The sequence below is a fragment of the Tinamus guttatus genome, unplaced genomic scaffold (genome assembly GCF_059628265.1).
Source record: "Tinamus guttatus ecotype Peru unplaced genomic scaffold, ASM5962826v1 Tinamus_guttatus_pri_ptg000004l, whole genome shotgun sequence".
Lineage (NCBI taxonomy): Eukaryota > Metazoa > Chordata > Aves > Tinamiformes > Tinamidae > Tinamus > Tinamus guttatus.
Window position 1 is genome coordinate 2,647,563 of NW_028288538.1, and position 19,748 is coordinate 2,667,310.

Genomic DNA, 19,748 nt, shown 5'->3' on the forward strand with positions numbered 1-19,748 from the left:
AAAGCTCCGCACAGCCAGAACCAGAGGAGTGTCCTTGTGCAGCTGCTCTGCTTGCAGGCAGGAGCTGCCCAGTGGTGTTTGCCTCTGCGTGAGGTCACTTGTTAACCGTGGATGTGGTTTTGTGAGTAGCTTTGGAGAAGATTAAGCCATTTATCTTTACATTCCCAGATGTCACTGGTCCGGGTGGTCCAGGAAACCTCACCAGCAAGTGAACCAGCTAGTAAAATCACCTCTGACAAGGTTTCTCCTTTAATGATTTAACTGGCAAAACCAGACAGGTGCCAGTGTAATCTGGGTATTGGCATGTCTGTAAATACAGATAAACAAGGGCTTTTGCTAGAATAGCCATTTTGTGGTCCTTTCAAAAATCTGCCTCAGATTAATTACCAGTGTTTTTTAAGGCTTGATCCATTGACTTGAAAGGACTTTGGACCAAGTCCTTAAAGAACATTCACATTTTCGTAACTGCTCTATGTCCTGTAACCTTCTGCTGTGCTAAGAGGATTAGAACTGGGCTACGATATACAGCATGAAGAAAGAGAGAAAGATGCTATAACTGAAAGCTCAATTCTGTCCCATAAACACGGTGTGCGCACAGCAAAACACCACCTTTTTAACACTGGCCTAGCAATGGTACAAATCATAAATGGCAAATGTTTAGCTCTGATTTTCAGAAAGAAGTCTGTCCGAAGAGTGTGTCAGGGAGCACTTCTCCTATAAAGAGTCACTAGAGCCTTTTGCTTTCCTTTCTGTGTCTCTGTTCCTTCTTTTTTCAGTTCTCCCAAATCTTTAATTTCTTGCAAGACTTGCGTAGCTTGCAGCAGCTGCTCCACTGCCTCATTGAGCAACGTCTCTGCCAGCACCGGGGGGCCGTTCTCCCCCTGGGCCTGCTCCAACCCTCCTCGTAAAACCTTCTGCAGAAGTTTTTCTGTCTTTTCCCTTTCATTGGCAACCTTCTCCTCCATTTCAGCAATGCAGCGATGGGAAACCCTGGGGAAACCTGGGCCTGTAGGTGCTCCCTGTGCAGTTTTGGAATCAGACAGCAAGTCTCCCAAAGAAGAACTGCGAAGTTTGAGAGCTGAAGGGCTTTCAACAGATGTTTTCTTCTCAGTAGTCACTTTTACACCCTTATGGCCTGTTTCTGTAGCTAAGGAAGTCTCTCTCTGTTCTGCTAATGTTTGCTGTTCCTTCTCTTCAGCGGTTCTCTCATTTCCTTCTTCAGTTTCAGCTTTTGGGGATGTGGCCTCTGCTTCTTCACTGTCTTTGATCCCATTCACAGGGGGACTGGAGCTGTGAGACTCCAGGTCTTCCAAACCTGCAGCTTCCAGGTCACCCTGGCTGGAGTTTATAGTGGCTAAAAATTTTTCTGACAGAACCTTAGGAGGAACAACAGGCTTGGCCACATCTGCAGTGGCAATCTCTTCCAGATTCTCTTCGCTACCATCTCCTGATGATTTCAAGTCTTCTGTAGTTTTGGGCTCAGGGACTGGCTGCTCCCAAGTCACTTTTAGCTTGTCTGGCACGCTCTTAGGAAGAGGAATTGGAGCTTTTCCTGAGCTCCTATTGCTGACCTCTGTGAGGGTCTCCCCGTCCTCCTCACTTGGTGCTTTGGGTCCTTCTGCACTCTCCTCAGTGCTAACAGAGTCCTCTTCCGTGGCATTGGCACTCTCCTTCGATGCTAGGCTTTCCTTAAGCTTCTTATCCGGGGGCAATGGAGGGGACAAAGGCTTTTTATGTTCCTGGTCAAGAACATTATTCTCTGCATCTTGTTTTTCTTTTGTGCCAGTGGGTTTTGTAGGTGGCATAGGTGGCTTTGGAGTGTCCTTCTCAGGGAGAGGATTGTCACCTTCGCTGATAGTGGAGTCCAAGTTTGGTGGTCCGTTGTCCACTATATCGAGATCTAGTCTCAGGATACCATCTGATGTTGCCTTGGCAGCCTGAAATACAAGGGAAAGCTTGTTCAGATTCTATCCCACCATCAATTCCATGCTCAATTCTGTAACTTCAAAGAATTGCTATGGATGCAGTGGTACAAATGATTCCAGCATGAAACTCAAGCTGTGAAGTGAAGGGGAAGGACTGCTATTTCACACATCCATCTCTTTTTTATACTTACATCTGTCAAAACTGAAAATAGGAACATCTGGCTGATAGCAAACGTGACACCCGAAAGAGCAGCTTTTTCTGTAGCTCAAGGAGCTTTAGCTACTTCCACAAAGCATCACCCTGTGCAACCTTCCAACAGCACTAGCAACCTCTGCTAGCATTAATCTACTAAGTGAAACCCAGTGAGATCTGATATGCCAAAATACAACGAGCTGTGACAATCCTGGGTCCAAAAATTCCATCCCACAGAAAAGAACGTTGGGTCAAGGCATTTACACTGCAGCAAACCTCTAAAGCATCGAGTGAGGCACACGCGTCCCTCTGCTACCCCCACTTCTTCTCCAGATCACCACATTTGGTGACTGTCAGGAGCTGCAGAGCTATTTTCTGACCGATAGTGCAGCAACTTGCACGAGTATCAAAGCCAATGACCACAAGCAGTCAAAAACTAGGACCTCACTGCAGAATTTATTTTACTACTTCCTTTAAGAGCAGCGCTGAGAAACTGGTTCTTCTTTCCTCTCCCTTACGAGCAGTCAGCTCTGCCAGGTTTGGGTTCTTCATGCTGGGGTGGCTGCATCTTTTAGTCCCCTCATTTGGGCATGTGCCTGCCCAAAGCTTGACTGCTTTCTGCTTTTGAGACTGTTCAAAGCATTGAACAGATAAAACAAGTCAGTGTACATTGGGAGTGCTTGGGTACTAATGCAATGCTCCCTGCCTTCTGGTTGCTTCTTCCAGCCTGATGCCATCACTGTCTTACTGAGGCTAAAGCTCAGCCAGTTACTCCTTCAAACCACCCTCTGTCTGCACATTGCTGCAGAAAGGTGGTTGTATTACAGAGATGGAGTTAGCAAAGACCCTGCACTGTGTCTTATTTCCTCATCCACACAGAGACCATAAAATTATCCCCAATAATGTCTCTGAGAGCAGCTCAGTAGTTAGGGGTTTCCATCTGATTCGACACCAACTCCCATGTTATGTTCTCGGTCTCCTGTGCTCACATGGGACCTCTTTCAATTTGAAATATTAACACTTAAAAACAGCAAGTCCTTCGGGGTGAGGGCAGTGGTAGGAGATGAAACGCAGGGTGTGGAACATGGCAAGCAGTAATATTGCAGCAGGAATTCTGGAATTTCTGCTCTAAAAGAGCTGAAATCTCTTGCAGACCATAAGACTAGAACAACTGAAGTACCTGTTGTTCTGCAGACCCCATCCCTTCCCTTTCCTTGCTTCCTGCTTGTGAATCTGTAAGCCAATTTCCCTGTATTTGGCTAAAAGCAAGAGGCCTTACAGATAGTAATGTCTGAGATATCTCCTGAAAATACTGAGCTAAGTAGGGGAACTCTTACTAGGGCCTTGGGAATGCTTTCCTGCTTTATTAGATATTAGATATTAGACTCATACTAGATAACAGAGAATCCATGCTTTATTGCTGCTGCTTTTGTTGTTTTTCTTTTTGTTCTGTTGTTTTCTGGAAGGATGGATGGGAATTTCTGATTTATTCCTATGCATTCCTCCAGAAAAGACACTTTCCCTCAATTTCTATGCAAAGTAAGAAGTTTTTGGTTGTCTCATTGTCTGAATTAGGGTCATCTGAATGCTGCACTTAAGTCAGTCTGGGGTATTTGAAGAAAGAAGTTTTGAGTTAAAACCTTCACTGGGTTGGCTTAATCCTCTTCTAAAATATCAATACACGCTTTGTACAAACTGCTTCATAAATCACAGGAATTGCCTATTAGTAAATCTCCCATAGAAATAAGCCACAGGTTTATTTTGTGGTGTTTTGTTTTCCCTTTTTTTTTTTTTTTTTTAAAGTGACAGATCCAGAAAAGCAGCAAAGAACAGACAGGCTAGTCTGTAACACTGCTTTGGAGAATAATGGTTTCTGTTTCAGACCTAACGAAGAGTTTGTAAGCCCGAAAGCGTCTCTGCTTTTTCCAGTTAGTTAAATAAAACGTATAGCTTCTTCCCACAAACCGAGCAGTTGTTGCACCTTCAGACCATCACAGCTACAAAATCATCGCTTCTTAGAAAATAAATATAGTTGGGGCTTCGGTCTCTTCTGATTAAAGTGCAACTGCAGTGGCTCTCGGCAGACAACAAGGCAGCTCGTGAGTTATGGAAAGCTAAATATATCATAACGTGCTGCAGCAGCTACACATCTGCGGGAGCTCGGCGATTTCTCCGAGCCGCTGGGGTGTTTTTCCCAGCGGAGGCTGTTTCCCAGGCGAGCTGGGAAACGCACCTGGGTTTTTCCTTGGGGATGTGGATGTACCTGGAAGGAAGGGCCTGCTCAGGCTCTTGCTGGTCCCGGGAGGATGTTGCTCACCCCATGTCTGCCTTCGGGTGCTGCAGAACCCCTGCCCGGTGCCGCTTACCTCCTTCAGGTGGCTTCTCGTGGGGGGCCTCCGTCCTTGGGTCATTTTCACTCTGTCCCGCGTGACGTGGTCCAAGGAAAGGCTCTCGTCTACCTTCACCTTTAGAAGGGGGGACGAGGAGGGAGGGAAAAAGAGAAGCTTAATTTCTCCAAGACGCGCCACTAAAGTTCTCCCTGTCGTGCAGAATGGGGAGCAGCGATTGCATCCAGTGACTCTTTGGAATATTTCCCCACTACGCTCCCCACCTCGGACCTCCGTCATGGTCTTGTCTGCAAACCCCTGTGTGTGTGAGACGGATGTTGCAGGTATCCATCCCGCGGGGAGCTTTTCCCCCCTAAAACACCCTCCAGGTCCAACCTTGAGCGCTCTGCGCCCGCTAACCTCGCCTCTCCCGAGAGCGCAGCCCAGGGAGGACACGAGAGCTTTGCTGTCCTCGATGCAGCATCCGGGAGGCTGGGAGCATCCCTCCGGAGCACCGCACGGAGACCGAGTTTATCATCTCGGAGGTGAAAGCCCATCAATAACCGTGACCTCACTGTGAACCGTATCAGCAGTTCGTCAGCACGGACCTTCCCTTGAACGGCTCTAACGACTGCAGAGGCTGAATAGAAGGTGCGAGCAGTGACCTGGATTAGTTGCAACTGTGGCTGAATTAACAAATTTATTAACAGGCAGGAAAGCTGGCAAGGGTCAAATAAGGATTCAAGAGGAAAAACAGCTCCCAACCCCTAGCTCTGATATGGCAGGGCAGTTTTACAGCGAATCTTTCAGCAGAGAACAGCTAATCCAAGCCAGCTGAGCGCTTGAGCCGTTCGCTTGTGCCCAGTCTGTGCAGAAAACCTAAATCTAAGGTCTGATTCTTCCGGGAATTAGCTGGAATTAGAGGCTGCTCTCTCCAGGTCCGTGTAAGAAGCACAGCCTCGGGGGCTGCAGGGAAGGGAGGTGACCCCGGATCCCACCCAGCTCCGCATTGCGGGACCGGGCGTCTCCCGCCCGCAGTAACGTGAGAAGGACCCGGCTGCTGAGCGCTTGGTAACATCATCCATTTAATTCCACGTGCTGCTTCCCACCGGGCCCAAGGGCCACACCATGTCACCGGCAAAAACCCGACCCGCAGTGCCATTTGCCTGGGCACAGGCAGAGCACGTTCCAGCCTCTCCTCCAGCGTTTGTCCCGTGTGGAGTAAAAGCAAAGCCTGGATTCCCTAAACAGGAGCTCGAGTTGCCATGATATAGCTGGAGCCATCGCTTCCTCCTTGCTGATCCCAGCAAGGGATCCCTCCTCCTCGGGAGCCTTTCCGAGCTCCGGCCGCCAGCCCAGGCTTGGGCAGTTTGTGATCTCTAGCAGCGCATCTGCAGCACTGAGCCCTTTTCTCAAAACTTTTACTCATTGCTCTGGTTTCCCTTGCTGAACAGATCTTGCCGATTAGCTCTGGTTTCCTTTGCTAAACAGCCCTTGCTGATCTCTTTGTCCCCTGGTCACCCTGCCCATGTCTTCTGGTGTCATTCCCATGCTGGTGGTTTTGTGCACTTCCCTTCTGCTGCTGAGATGACTCAAGAACAGAGGCTGCTCCTTTGGTTCAGCTCGGCGCTGGCGACAGGCTAATGGGGAGCAAAGCAGGATTATGGCAAGATCCAAGAGGTGCAACTTCCTCCTGTCGGGATGAGAGGGGAATCTGGGAGTGCTGGGAGCTGGGCAGGTCTGGCCAAAGCCTTAGAGAGAAGATGCTTGGAGAAGCCAAGGAGTAACTTTCCACTGGATTCCTCTCCAAACTGGAGGCAGAAAAGCCGGCAGAGGGGTCACTGGCACTCAGGAAGGACGAGCAGCTTGGGGTGGGGGGCAAGATCTGCCCATAGCTAAAAAAGCGGTGAATGAGAACCGACACAGAAAAACGTAGGGTTCAAAACAGTTTGTCTTACCTCATCAAATATTTTGTTTTTGCCCCTATTGATCCCCTCATTAAGAGCTTTTATCCAGGATTCCTTTTCTTCCAAAGTTGGTGCTTGAAATTTGATATCATGAACCTGCAAGAGTGGAGAAGAAGTGGAGAATTTTGCTTCAGCGTTATTTGTCAAGAACAGAGGTAGCTCTCTGCTCTACATACACCACCTCAGTTTCTTATATAACATCCAGTTCCATCCTGTGTTTAAACTAGAGATTCCTTTGCGCTTTGGCAAGTACTTCACTTCAGCGAACCGAATTTTGTTATGCTGAACAGCTTGTTGCTGTAGCTTTTTTTTTTTTTTTTTTTTTTTTTGCAACTGGTAATTAAAGTAATAAGAAAGTAAGAGTTCCCTCCCTCTGCAAAATGCATGGAAAAGCTCTTAGAGCAGCAGTGCGTTGTTTATGCAGGGAAGAGCCAGACTGTATAGGGAATTAGACCGAAAGTCTAAGTCGTTTTTTTTTGTTGTTTTCAGGTGCAATAAGATACTTCCATCTCCAACTTCCCCAAGCAGAGAGCCCTAGGAAAGCAGTGTGCAATGGGTGCTGCTTGCTTCCCTATTGCTGCAGAAGGAACCGAGACCGGGATCTGGGGCTCTGCCCTGGGCTGCGCTAACCCGACCCTGCCGAGCACAGACACTGCGTTTTCTTCTGCTTGTGAATGAAGAATATAAAGCAGCAAACACTATAGACATACGTTTTCTGGATTCAGAACAGCTGAGAGTAAGGGAAAAAGAGGCCAGAAGAGGCAAGAGGCCTGCAACACAAATAAGGACCAGAACAACGGGAGGTTGTGTGCCCTGTCCTGAGCTGAGCTCAGTGTTTTGAATCTCTTATTGACCACATCACGAGAGCATTTAGGGTGTTCCGTACTTCACTGCTGTGTTTTCTGAGTGCTTCAGCAGTATTAGGCAGCTTCCACCCCAGGGGCACTTCAGAAGTTTCACCTCCACCTCACGGGGGGCTTTGGGATAGCCTGGCTTGGACCCAAGCAGCTCTCTGTAGTGCCTTAATCCACACTGCACACGCACACAGAAATATTCTTACGCAAAAGAACCCGATTAAAGTTGCAAAACCGAGTACTGAAAAATAAGACAATCCCAAACCTGCCTGGGTGGCCGTAGCTCGGCCTGCTGTGCATGTTCCTCGTGTCACTGTCCCCAGCGACATGACTTATTCCTGAGTTATCCCACAGTGGGTGTTATCCTCACCGGTCAATGGGTCAGTATGTCTTATTGATTGTGCTTCTGCTCAGCCCTGCCCTGAAGACAGAATTACTGATTCCCCAATGACCTTTTCCTTGCTGCTCATCACTGCGATATCTGGGGGCTTCACAAATTACTTTTCAGAGCATCTGAAATTCTCCCTCTCTCACAGATGGGGAGATGAGCTATGGAGAGGCTCATCCAAAAAAGGTCTTTGGGCCTTTTTTTTTTTTCAGGGCATTTAGCAGCCTATATTCTGCACTTTCCTCTTGCCTTTGTGAGCAGTTGTAGCACTCAGAACATTCTGAAATCAGAAATGCAGAAAATGAGAACACAAGCAATAAAAAGCGTGGTGAAAGTAGCTTGCCCAGGAGAGCACAGAACCTTTTTTGTGCATAATGTCCTAAGGCTGCTTAAAAAAAAAAAAAAATCAGGAAATACTGAGCCATGAGGTAGCATCTGGGAGGAGCACAGCAGGGTCGGACCTTCAGACTATATGAAATGAGGGCGAATGTAGGAAATGAGGTACGAAATGAAGTGACTGATGGTCCTGTCCTCTTGGCTGACGGCACCCGGACCCGCAGGTCTCAGCAACTTCTTATACCGGTACCTGTGCTGTGAGAGCCCCAGTGCATCCTGCTACTGGGATGCTCCATGCCCAACGTGGAACCGTCAGAAACTCTGCAGACCTAAACCCTCATCTCCTTACACCCCCTCCTACTGTTTAGCCAGAAACCCCTGCCCTTCCTTTTTTACATTTATTCCTCCCTTCATAGCAGCGAGGAGAGAGTGGTTTGACAGCGTGCACGACCCTCCCAACCGGCATGGCAAGCAGGGGGGTTAAGCAGCAAGTTGCGGAAAGCTTATTTATTCGATTAGCCCGCATGCGAGGTGACGAGGCCCGCACGTCTCCCTAATAGCCCAGAGGAGAGGTTAGGGCACAGCGCTCCGCTCCGGAGAAAGAGCCCTTTGTGCGGACGCAGAGGGACGGCCGGGCCGCGGAGCGCAGCCCGCGGCCAGGGCTGGGCTTAGCCCCAGCAGCCCCGTCTTTGTGCGCGCTCAAAAACTTCTTTTTGTTTGGAAACCGTTTTGCCCCTGAGCTCGGGCGATTACAAAAGCTTAGGAGAAAGCCCTCCTTGTGAGCGGCTGAGCTGCCGCGCTGCCTGGCAGAGCCCTGGCAGCCCGCGCTGCCCTTCGGAAACCTCCGCGAGCGCTGTCGGAGCGAGGGATTCCTGCCCGGGATGCAGAAGGGGCAGCCTGTCTGCGTCTTTAGACTCATCTGAACATTCACCACTACCAGAGGATGCACCTGGGAGGCGGATGGATCCCATGCAACTTGAGGCGGGGTCTTTTCTCCAGCAGCAATTTTAGGCGGAAAGGCTGTGACACCTAATGCAAAGCCGAAAAGCAAGACGTTTGCTCTCTCTGGGGCTGAGTCATGACCCAAGCAGCAGCCTGGTGTGCCAGGAAAAGCTGTCCTGGCAAGCGGTAACGCAATAGTGACCGCTTGCGAGCCCTGAGTCCATGTGTGCAATTTACTGTAAGCCGCTGCAGAGCTCGGCGCGGAGCGGGCGGCCCTGCTGAGTCACCCGGCGGCTGCGTCGGGACGAAGGAGGCCCCGAACGCTGTCACCCAGCACCCCGGAGCGCACGGAGCTCCCTGCTCGCCCCACGTCCGCTCAGCGTCACCGTCGCTCTTCAAGCAGCGACGGACTCGTGGCTCTGCTGCCTCTGCTTTCCAGATGTGCCCCCAGGGCCAGCAGGTCCTCCCTGCACTGGGTGGTTTCATGGACAAGCTCTGGAGAACGGTACTGGTGCAGCGGAGGACGTTTCCCAATGCTAGCTCATCTTTCCTACTAGATGCTGCTGATCTGTTGCAGAGTGAAATGACCCAAACCTGTGCCTGGACTTCAGCTGTTTCAGTGCAAAGCTGGGTATTGGCTTCAGGTGCCACTGGAATTGGGCTAAATTGGAGTGTGAACTACTCAGGGCTGGCTTAGGAGAGGGTTCCTCTCTGCTGACTTTTGGTTGCTTCCAGCAACAAGCTGTATGGAAGGGTGTTCCCAGGCATGAAGTCATCTCCTGCCTTCTTCTGTGTGGCTGTTCTAGTCAGGTCAGATCATGGATGGAGAGACAGAAGCCAAGGGATTGCCCATTAGGGCATTTTTGTCCCGCTTTGTTTCCTGCAGCTGAACTGGGAGCCACCTCATCACTGGGAATAATGAAATATCCCAGCCAAGCTCAGCCTGGGCACTGCCAGGAGCAGACTGGGTGTATGGGATGGATGTGCCTCACTACAACCTGTTGCAGGTTCTGCGTTGGACCCCCAGCAAGGAAGCTGCAGGTACCCCCAACATCAACTGAGGCAGAGGTGGGCACTGGAAAGCACCCCCTAAACACAGTGCTGAGTTTGTGCAGCAACAGAGTTGTGGGAAGCAGAAATCCTTACTCAGAGACTTCTTTTCCCTACTACTACCCTCTTTCTTCCCATTTTCCCTATTCTTCTGGCCTGTGGCTGGTGGTTTTCAGACTTGCTGAATACCAGACTGGTGCCAATCCCTGCAGTCTCCAGGCAATTTCCACCAGGCATCACGCTCGGCAGCGGGAGCACATTTGCAAGTCTCCAAGCCAAGGTTGCTGCCCTCTCTTACAAGTTCTCCCCGCAGCTCTCTGTATCCAGCAGATTTCATTTACTTGCTGTGGGTGGAATGAAGCATTTGAAATCTCTAAAGAGAGCGGGTCTTTTGCAAACATCCAGCTTCCTTGGGACAGTGCTTGGTTTTGGCTGCACAAGAAGATGAAGCAGGAGCGACGTGCTCCTACTGTGACAGCTCGATGAAAACCCCACTGGTGGGACCAGAGCCTGGGGTATTCCCATCAAAGGTCATTTTCAGCAAGGCAATTTATTTATTCAGGTGCAGCTCTAACTGCAGAGGGGTTTTAGCTGTCTGATGCGTTGAAAGCAGAGCTATGTGGAGCTCACAGATCCTTCAGACTGTCCAAAAAAGTTTCTGGTTTCCTACCTGCTCTTTGAAAATGTCCCCCTTGCTTTCAATGGGAAACTCCCATTTGCATGCTGAAATAGAAATAGCCTTTCCCAGCTGCCTTGTAAATCCCAGACTCACTCGCTGCCTTCATTCCCTAGCAAGAGAGGGGACAAAGACCCTCAGCAAGGCCTGGAAGGGCCAGGCAAGGCAGCTCCCTGCGTGACTTGGAGCTGCTGCACACGCTGCGGATGGCAGCGAGTCTGCCCAAAAGGAAAATGTTTGGCTGGTGTATATGGCCACAGCTGCAGTTCCAAAACAGAAGAAGGACAGTTGTGTACACTGGCCTCCTCATTGCAGCCCATTTTAACTGCAAAAAGTATCTTGTGTGCAAGATACTGCAAAAGTATGTTGTGTGTCAACACCCCTACCGGCTTCCTAGCCAAAAGCAGGGTAGGAGGGGAGCTGCAAACAGGAGACTTCATTTATAAAAGCCTTTCCTTTCATTTAAAAATGCCTTATAAAAGGTGGCCTCTATCTAGGTTTCCATTTAGCATGACTAGCCTGGGAGCTGTAAACATGCCAGCATGACACAAGCTGGAAATTAACCTTTTGGTGCAGATTTTAGGTGCATCTTTCTCCCAGCAAGACGTGAAAGGTCAAGGACCAGCTCCCCCATTCATTGATTTGTGCATCAGTGCAGAAGCATATGCAGCTCTTACCCCTTGCCCCTGATAGTAACGTGTCTGCAGGTGATAATAACACAGGCCACGTCCCCCATCCCAGAGCACACGGCTTTTTCTAGCCTCCCTGGGACAAGATGTGGACACAAATGGCACAAAGTAGGCACGAAGGAAGCCCACCAAGCCCAGCAGGGTTAGGCGCTTTCAATCTAGGCCTGATATTATTGTGAAATAAATGCTAAACTTCCCCTGACCTGGAGAGACTCACAGCTCTTGTGTCCCAGTGCTGGAGCTCCCTACCACAGGGCTGGCATCTCCCATCTACCTACGTGTGCTGCCTAATTTCACTTCTTTTCCTGACGCAGGCTGGATCCACTGGCAAAACAAATATCATTTACCCCCCGGCCTGGTCCACGTGTGTGTTTTGGGACAGGACAGTCCCTGTTTTGTTTCGAGGGGAGTTTAGCACGTGATGCTCTGAACTCAGCTGGGCCCTGGGTGCACTAATACATGAATAAACACTAAGTGACTGCAAGGAAAGAATAAGCAACAGTGACAATAATGACTAAACATTCTCCATTTATTTGAACAAAATGGAGCTAAGGGGGTGCACGCAAGTTGGCATTTTGGACTGTTCATATTCTCGTTGGAAATTAATATGTTTTGTCCTTCACAACCTATTAGTTCTGCATGGGGAGCTGGAATAATATCTCTTAGGCCAATAATATCACATGGAAATTAGAATGTAAATCAAATGTGAGATGCCTCAAACCAACGACAGAAACACCCCAGCCCATAAAGATGCTGAATTGAATAATCTGTAAGTAGGAATCAAGGGGACTTTCCAAACTGAGTGGTAATGAGGAGCTTACATGGGAAGCAGGGAGCACTTGCTTACAGAGTCAGCGCTCAGGCGATGTATAACCTTTTTTTTTGCAACATCAGCATGGTAATTGAGTATTGCATATAACCAGGAACCCAAGGTTGTAGAGTTTGCTGAATTCTGCAAAATATACCTTTTCTTTCTACGAAATGTTTGGGTGCAAGCAGTTTAGCACAGGACTTTCTCAGATTGATGTTTCCAACCCAGGAATTGTCTCAGCGCAGACTAGGAGCACTGATTTCACTGGAATTTAGGCAAAGGAATGGGAAGACCTTTCCCTGTCCCAAGGAGGAAGACGGCAGCGTCTTCCTCGCACACGGTGCAGACTCATCGCTGTAGAGCGTTGCTTTCCAGCTGCCATGCCATTAGAGCCCGGAGCCTTTCCTTCCCAAAGCACCTGCTCTGGGGGCACGTTTGGGGATTTAGGGTGAAGAGAAAGGCAATCCTACCTTCTTACCGGGGGAGCGGATTAAAATGAAACGGTTTTTCCTTTTTAGCAGCGCACGCAGCTCCTGGCACTTGTCGTAACTCTCCAGTTCCACCGTTTCTATGCATTTCTGTTCGTCCTGCAGGGAGGGAAGGAAATGTTGTTACAAACAGAAGGCACTGGAATCAATCATCTACCATCAAACACAGCGTGTCTTCCTATGGCATCTGTCCGGAAGCTCCTTTGCCTTAAAAATAATCTGCGTGCAGGCTGCGACCTCCTGGTAACTCAGGCCGGTGTCTCGCTAAGAAAACCCGCTGTTTTGTGGCTCCTGCTCTGCAGCGGCCGGGCAAGGGACACGCTTGGGCAGTTACCCCAGGCTCTGTGTGACCTCCTCATCCAGGGGCCAGGGCGAGGAGGCTCCTTGGCCCTCGTCCTGCCCTGGCGCCCGGCACGAGGCTCCCGGCAGCCTCTCTTCTCCCTGGGGTATCTCCCCCTCGCCACGAGCTTGGCTGCTTCCCGCAGCGGCATAGCTGGGATTCCACCCGCCGCGCGCGGCTCGGCTCGGCACCGTCCCTCTCCTTCCTTTAATAGCAATTGCAGTGCAGCCCTGCGCAGATAACGAGCGGCACAGCAGCCCAGAGGAAACCCGAGCTCCTTTTTTGCTAAGTTTTGCACCAAGCCGCAGCGTGGGGATTGCAGAGCGGCTCCTGCCACTAAAGCATCACAGCCGGCGCGTCTCATGAACCTACTACCATCCTAAATCAAAACCTCGGGCCACTCCTGAGCCGTTGCCCGCGGGTATTAGTATTTTTACTGCAGCGGCGGAGGGGTGTAGGATGAGGAAATGTGTCGGAGCCAGGAAGTCGCTGCGAGGCTGGAGGCAGGGAATGGGGAGCCGAGAGGGAAGTGGGCTGCGGGGAATTTCCTCTGCTCGCCACTGGTCACTGCACGGAGCTCGGGGCTTCTAACCCTCCTGCCCAGGATGCAGAGCAAGCTCTGAGCCGCTCAGGGATGTCTGGATCTAATTTAGGTTTATTACTTTAATGATATTACCTCTTGTTTCACTGAACGCTGAGTAGGTGAAGGTGAGTGGAAAACCGGGGGGAAATGCATACGAGCAAGAGGGTAAAACTAGCAGGGAAAAAAATGTCTTTGTGGCCGCCAGCATCCAGGTGACTTCCAGGGAAGCTGGGGTTATCACCAGGGAATGTGGAGCTCCCTTCAGGCCTCTCTTCTCTTTCCTTTTACAGATTTGAGGATTTTTCTCCTAAATTGCTTTCCTACTTGCTGTAATGGACAATCAATAAGACACTTAAAATCCCAGTATGGAAAAAACACACTCACTGTTTAATTCAGGAAAACAACTTCATTCACTATTCATGGGGCAGGCCCTTAAGCAAGTGTGTGTCTCACTTGTTTGGCCGTTCTGAAGAAAATTACTGAATACCTTTGTATATTAGTGCATGTGCTTCACCAAAGAATCATAAATACAATTAGGTTGGGAAAGAAAAAAATAGGGAGTTTGTGCACAAATGATCTGTGTTGAAAATGACAGCAGCAAGACTTAGGGCTTTTTGGAAGCCCTACACTTTTCTGGATGCAGAGTTGATAAAAAGAGGAGCACAACCCCCCGAAGTTTTTGTTTAGCTGAAAGTTGGATCTCCAATGTGAAAAGGTCTTTTCACAGATACACGTTAATAGCTCTGACCCTCCCTGCACTGCCAAATGCCTAGACTGCCTGAAATAATACTTTCCTCCTCCATCTGGGGAGCTCAAAGCATTTCAGTAATTTCAACTCGGGTATAACTCGCTATCACTTTACCAGTGCAGAAACGCAGGTATTAACTACCCGACCGAGGAAGCCAAACACCGAGTGGATCCTCCTGCTCGCTATAGACTCTTTGCCTACCAGGCTTTTTTCTTCATCGAAGGATACACATTTAAAAAAATCCCTAAGCACCAGCACACAGTGCAGGTACATCCTGTGCTGACACTTGGGTCTGCAGCAGCACAGAGGCTTCTTCCTTAGCTGAGTCTAAGCTCATTTGCAGGAGGACCCAGGCGGAGGGAGCCACGGCCATAACAAGGAAAACACCCAATTTCCGAGCACAGCAGCGCACGGAGACCCCAAGCACATGGACTTCCCCCCACCATCTGCTCCAGGTAGCCCAACAGCCACTTGCAGCTTGCGTTTGGGGGAAGCTTTGCTTTAAAGCAACCCAAAAGCCTGACCAAGCTGTGCAAGATGGGGAACCTGCGCCCGAGCAGGGCAGAGGCACGTCCCAGGAGATGGTGATGCTGAAACAGAGCATCTGTGCTGTGCCCGAGCACGGCTTGGCACCCGTGCAGACCCGTTACTGCCTCCTCGCCCCTTATTTCACACTGCAGAGCCCAGGGAACAGGCCAGCGCGTGCGAGCCCACGAAGGAGCAGGACAAGCGCGTCGGCACGTGCGGCGTCTCCAAAGGCGACGCTCGCACCTCGTGTGAAGGCGCCGGCTGCACGAGGCGCTGAGGACAGCCCAGCGCACCCAAGGGCGAGCTCAGCTCCGGAAACGCCGCGGGATCGATCCCAGGCAGCGCTCCGCACGGAGCGGGATCCCGTCTAACCCGCCGGTCCAATCCGGGCAGGACGATGCTCCCATTGCAGCTGCCCGGCGCTTCCCTCCTTTTTCCAGGGCTGTTTCAATAGAGCTGGGTGAAGAGGAAGGTCCATCCCCAATAAAACCACTGCGGCATCCAGCACCGCGGACTCCGGCGTGGGGCAAGTCACTTTTCCTAAACACTTTGTTTCCTACTTGTAACACAGAAGGCAGTGCAGCCCCAACACACGTTACTCAAAGATAAATACAGTAATAAACATGATCGGCTTCGCTTCTGCAGTAACGGGGCCCCTCCTGAGTACAGAAAATTGCCATTTCCTTCAAAAGCCCAGGCTATCCTGTTGTGCTCCCAGATAATTTTGTAGCAATTTCCTTTCCTAAGATATTTGACTTTGCTGTAAGCCAGTTTAATAGCCTATAGATATTAACATGATCCCTTATTTACAATAATGGGACCTTCTAGCTATGCTAGCTCACAGATGCAATTTATTACAGGATGTTACCACAATACGCAGGCCTCAACAAAACACCATGCCTGCTTGTTACAAATGCCACTCTCTTTGCCCAGGTAATGAAATAACCCTTTAAGTGATTGGGATTTTTCCTTCTTTCGAATGTCTGTGAGGATTAATCTTACTTTAAAGGCTGTCTTGTGGTAATGAGAACCTCCATATATCCTGTTTTTGAAGGCATGGCCTTACAAAACCCCTGTGTCCTGCTTGTAGATGTGGATCATTGGGCTTGGGGAGCTGCAGGTGGTCAACAGGTGCCCAAGGCAGGTGCCAGGAATGTGCAGGATGCAGAGTTGGCAGGAGCCGGTCCGGGATGCTCCCGGATGCTCCGGGATGCTCCGGGATGCTCCGGCCCCGCGGGGCCTCCGGCGCGCTCGGAGCCGCCGCTCCGTCACCCCTGCTCTCCTGGTGACATTTCCAAAGCAAGAACTAACTCCTCCGGAAAGGTTTCGGATCTGGGGGGAGTGGGAGGGCTCTGTAGCGCATGGGAGGAGGTGATGCCGTTTAACCTACATCGTTTATAACAAATCTTCTATATTAGGCAATGCAATTTTTTTTTTAAGGAAAAAAAAAAGAGAACCAAACTCATTTGCCAGGGCTGTTGTTCCCGAAACCCTCGCAGCAATGCAACTGCTGAAATATTTCCCCATTCTGCTTCCCTTGACACACAGCACAGCAATTCTGCTTTCGCATCACCCCGATGCCCACGATGGAGCCCTGTCGAAGCCGGGCCGGAGCGGCGGCTTCCGCGAGCGCTCCCTGCACTTTTCCTTCTTGCCCGGAGACGCGGGACAGGCTGCGCTTGGCTCTCGTTTCCCATTTGATTGAAAACAGCTCCAAATGAGGCCGTGAACTCCGGGCATGCGATTTATCCAGGGAAGTGAAGGACAAGGCTCCCAGGGGTCCTTTGCTCAGCGCTGGCTCGAGCGAGGGGGAAAGAGCAGCCAAGTCCAAACCCCGATCCCGTTTAAGGAGGAGGTCGAGGCTGCCCAATCCCACCCTATGCCCCTCGGCAGGTACCGGAGACCCCAAAATCCCGGCCAGCATCGAGTGAGCTGTCACCAGCGCCCCAGGTGGGCTCCTACAATGCGGTTTTCTCCTTTAAGCCCCCCAAACTACTCGCACAGATCCTGCCTCCTCCCTAAATTTTCCTCTGTGTCCTTCTCACAGGACATCCTGCCCCCTTTTTTTTTTTTTTTGGCAATGGCACTGTCAAAATATTTACTGGCTAAAATATTTGTGATAGATAATATACTCTAAAGGGCAGCAGCTGTCTCCTCTTCATAGCATTTAACCTTCCAGGAGATATCTGGAGAAGCCCTTTGGAGAGGAACGGGCCGGAGGGACGAGCGGGAGACCCAGGCTGTGGATTCCCAAGGCCTCATCCTGCTCTTTTCGGGGATGCCGGGACCGTACCTCGTCCTCGCAGACCACCAGCTGCGTTTTGCGCAGCAGGATGTAACGATCCTTCCACAATCCCAGGAGTCCCCCGCTGCTTTTCTTAATCCAGCCAAATTTCTCCGCGGTTGGAGCAGATTTGGGTTTCTCTGCAGCGTCCTCCTTTGTATCCTGCAAGGCAAGGCGGAAGGGAGAAGGAATCCCGTTAAAAGGGTTTTCCAGGCAGTCAGTGAAGGGCTCCAGGAAGCTGCCCCAGGGAAGACACCAGCCCCCAAAACCCAGAGTCCTTCCCCAAGATCACCAGGGGAAAACGTGGCACCAGACTGATGTTTTCCAGGGAAAAGTCCTGCAAGGAAGAGCAAAGCTCAGCCAGGTCCCTCTCAAGGACAGGACGGGCTTGGACCCTGGCCGATCCAAGGGGACCTTTTCCCTTGCTCCTCTCCTGGCTCCGGATACAGCAGTGCTGCATGAGACACATCCTCACAGGGAAGTAAACCCACGGACTGGGGCCTGCAGCCCGTTCCTTAGCGCGGGGAAACCCAACGTGCAGCACAAGGAGTCGGTGCCGGACGCTGCCGCGGCCAGAGGGGAGCAGGGATGGAGCGAGCGCATCGGGACGAGCGGCCGGGACGCAGCTTCCAGCGGGAAGCCGGGATAACCCAGTATTCCCAGGATCCTGCCAAGCACCGAGCGCCCTCGGACAGCAGCTGCGGCTTGCCGAGCTGTTGCTCGGAAGGGGCAATTTGCACCGGAGAGGAAAAACAGATTAAATGCGCTGTGTGCATGAAATGCCTTCCCCAGGGCATTGAATTCCTTCCCTTCTCCAGGCAGGGCTTTTGCAGGTAGGATCAGGGTGGACTAAGAAGAAGAAAGAACTGCAAGCGCCTGCACACTGCCTGGCCCAAATCACACGCGATCGGCACCGCGCGGTGCAGGGGCCGCCGGTCGCGCTGAGCTGGGTCACAGCCCGCGGGACGACAAATCGTGAAAGGAAAAAAGTTTTCCGGGAAATGAGGGGTGCTGTGGTTTTTTTAAGCACAACTTTTGAGGTTGCCAGGAAGTCGAATTCAGTTGCGATCCGCTACCTCGGTGAACATCAACTGCTGCACAAATATAGCCCTGCTGATTTCCTGATTAAGCACCCTTTTGATGTCATTTTTAGATAACCGGGCACTGACTTTAACCTCACTCTGAGCAGTTTTGCATGGCTGGAGCTGCACAGAGCGTTTAGTGCAGCAACCCTGGACAAGCAGCTGCCGAGCGCTCCGTTATCCCCAAAGGCTTTGGGTTTTTTTGCTTTGCAGCTGAATTTTTACCACTCTTTTTTCCTCGCCTAACAGGTGGCAGAAGGGCCATTGGAAAATGCACAGCAAAATTAAAGCACAAATTCATTATTGCTAATATGGCTCTGTGTGGGAATGTGCCCAGATACCCTGTCGAGGACACTCCTGGGCTCAGTTCATCCTTGACACCGGTGTAAATCCCCGGGAATAAACCCAATGCTGGAGTGGAGCGAGGCCACGTGAAGGAGGGAGGAACTGGGTTACTCTGACACTGGCTGTAGCCAGAGGCTCCATCCCCAGAATGATCCATAAGTCACTGCTGCAGCGCAATCGTGGTGACATTGGAAGCAAAACACAAGTTTCAGCCTCGCAGCCCGGCTTGCACTAGCGCTTCACACGCAGCCAGGAGAAAGATGAGCAGCTACGTGTTTGTTTTTATCCAACACCCTGTTACTTCTACTGCCCCTTGCCCTTCACTTGCTGCATTGTAAAGGCCCGCAAAAACATACATTTTCATGTCTTCTAAAAAAAAGCACATGCACACGTGCAAAACAAGGCAGCTGGAGCTGGGTGGTGGCTGTGAAGTTCCAGGGACTGCACCGAGGTGTCAAACTCAACAACTTCATGTAAAGCAACTAGTGGCGCGGGTCTGTCCCGCAGCCTCCCCCGCGGGGCGTCCTCGGCCTCCACCGGCCTCCACGCTCGCCCGGGACGCGGCCGCCGGGACCCCCGTGTCGCCACCCCGAGACCCTCTTCGCCAGGACCGGGGTCCCGACGCAGCTCGGAGCGACGCAGCGAAACCTCGGCGGGGACGAGGGGACCGCGGAGGACGTGGCCGGGGCGGCGGGGACGCCGATCGCTCCCGCCTCCGCTCGCGACGCGGTGTCGGGGCTCGCCCGGCCCGGCCCGGCCCGGCCCGGCCCGTGGGCAGCGATGCCGGGGCCGCTGCGGGCTGAGACTCCTCCAAGGCAGCGCCGGAGGGCGGGGGTCTCGGCCCGCCCCGCGCCGCCGAACCGGCCCCCGGCCCGATTCCCCGACCCGACCCGTCCCGTCCGGGCGGACTCACTTGCTCCATGGCCGGGCCGGCCCCGGCGGGCGCTGCTCGCGGCGCTCACGGGCTCCGCCGCCGCCGCGGCTGCAGGCGAGCGGGCATCGCGGGCCGGGCCGAGCCGAACCGGGCCGAGTCGAACCGGGCCGGGCCCCGGGCTCTCGCCTCCGCAGCAACTTGGCGGCGAGCGGCAGCGCCGGGTTTCCGGCGGCTCCGGCGCGGCCCCGAGGAGGCGGGGATGGCCCCCCCGCCGGCCCCGGCCCCGCCCGGCCCCCGCCTGGCCCGGCCTGGCCCGGC

General features: G+C 51.8%; 1 protein-coding gene across 1 annotated transcript; it reads right to left on the minus strand.

Annotated features, from left to right (window-relative positions):
- Positions 1-226: 226 nt before the first annotated feature.
- Positions 227-19,530, minus strand: PLEKHO2 (pleckstrin homology domain containing O2). The gene is made up of 6 exons (XM_088536455.1): positions 19,470-19,530; positions 17,139-17,291; positions 12,629-12,745; positions 6,404-6,508; positions 4,485-4,583; positions 227-1,937 (listed from the first exon to the last, which is right to left on the minus strand). Exons 1-6 carry the CDS (start codon positions 19,476-19,478, stop codon positions 699-701), a joined length of 1,722 nt encoding a protein of 573 aa, XP_088392581.1. The 5' UTR covers positions 19,479-19,530; the 3' UTR covers positions 227-698.
- Between the last annotated feature and the right edge of the window lie 218 nt (positions 19,531-19,748).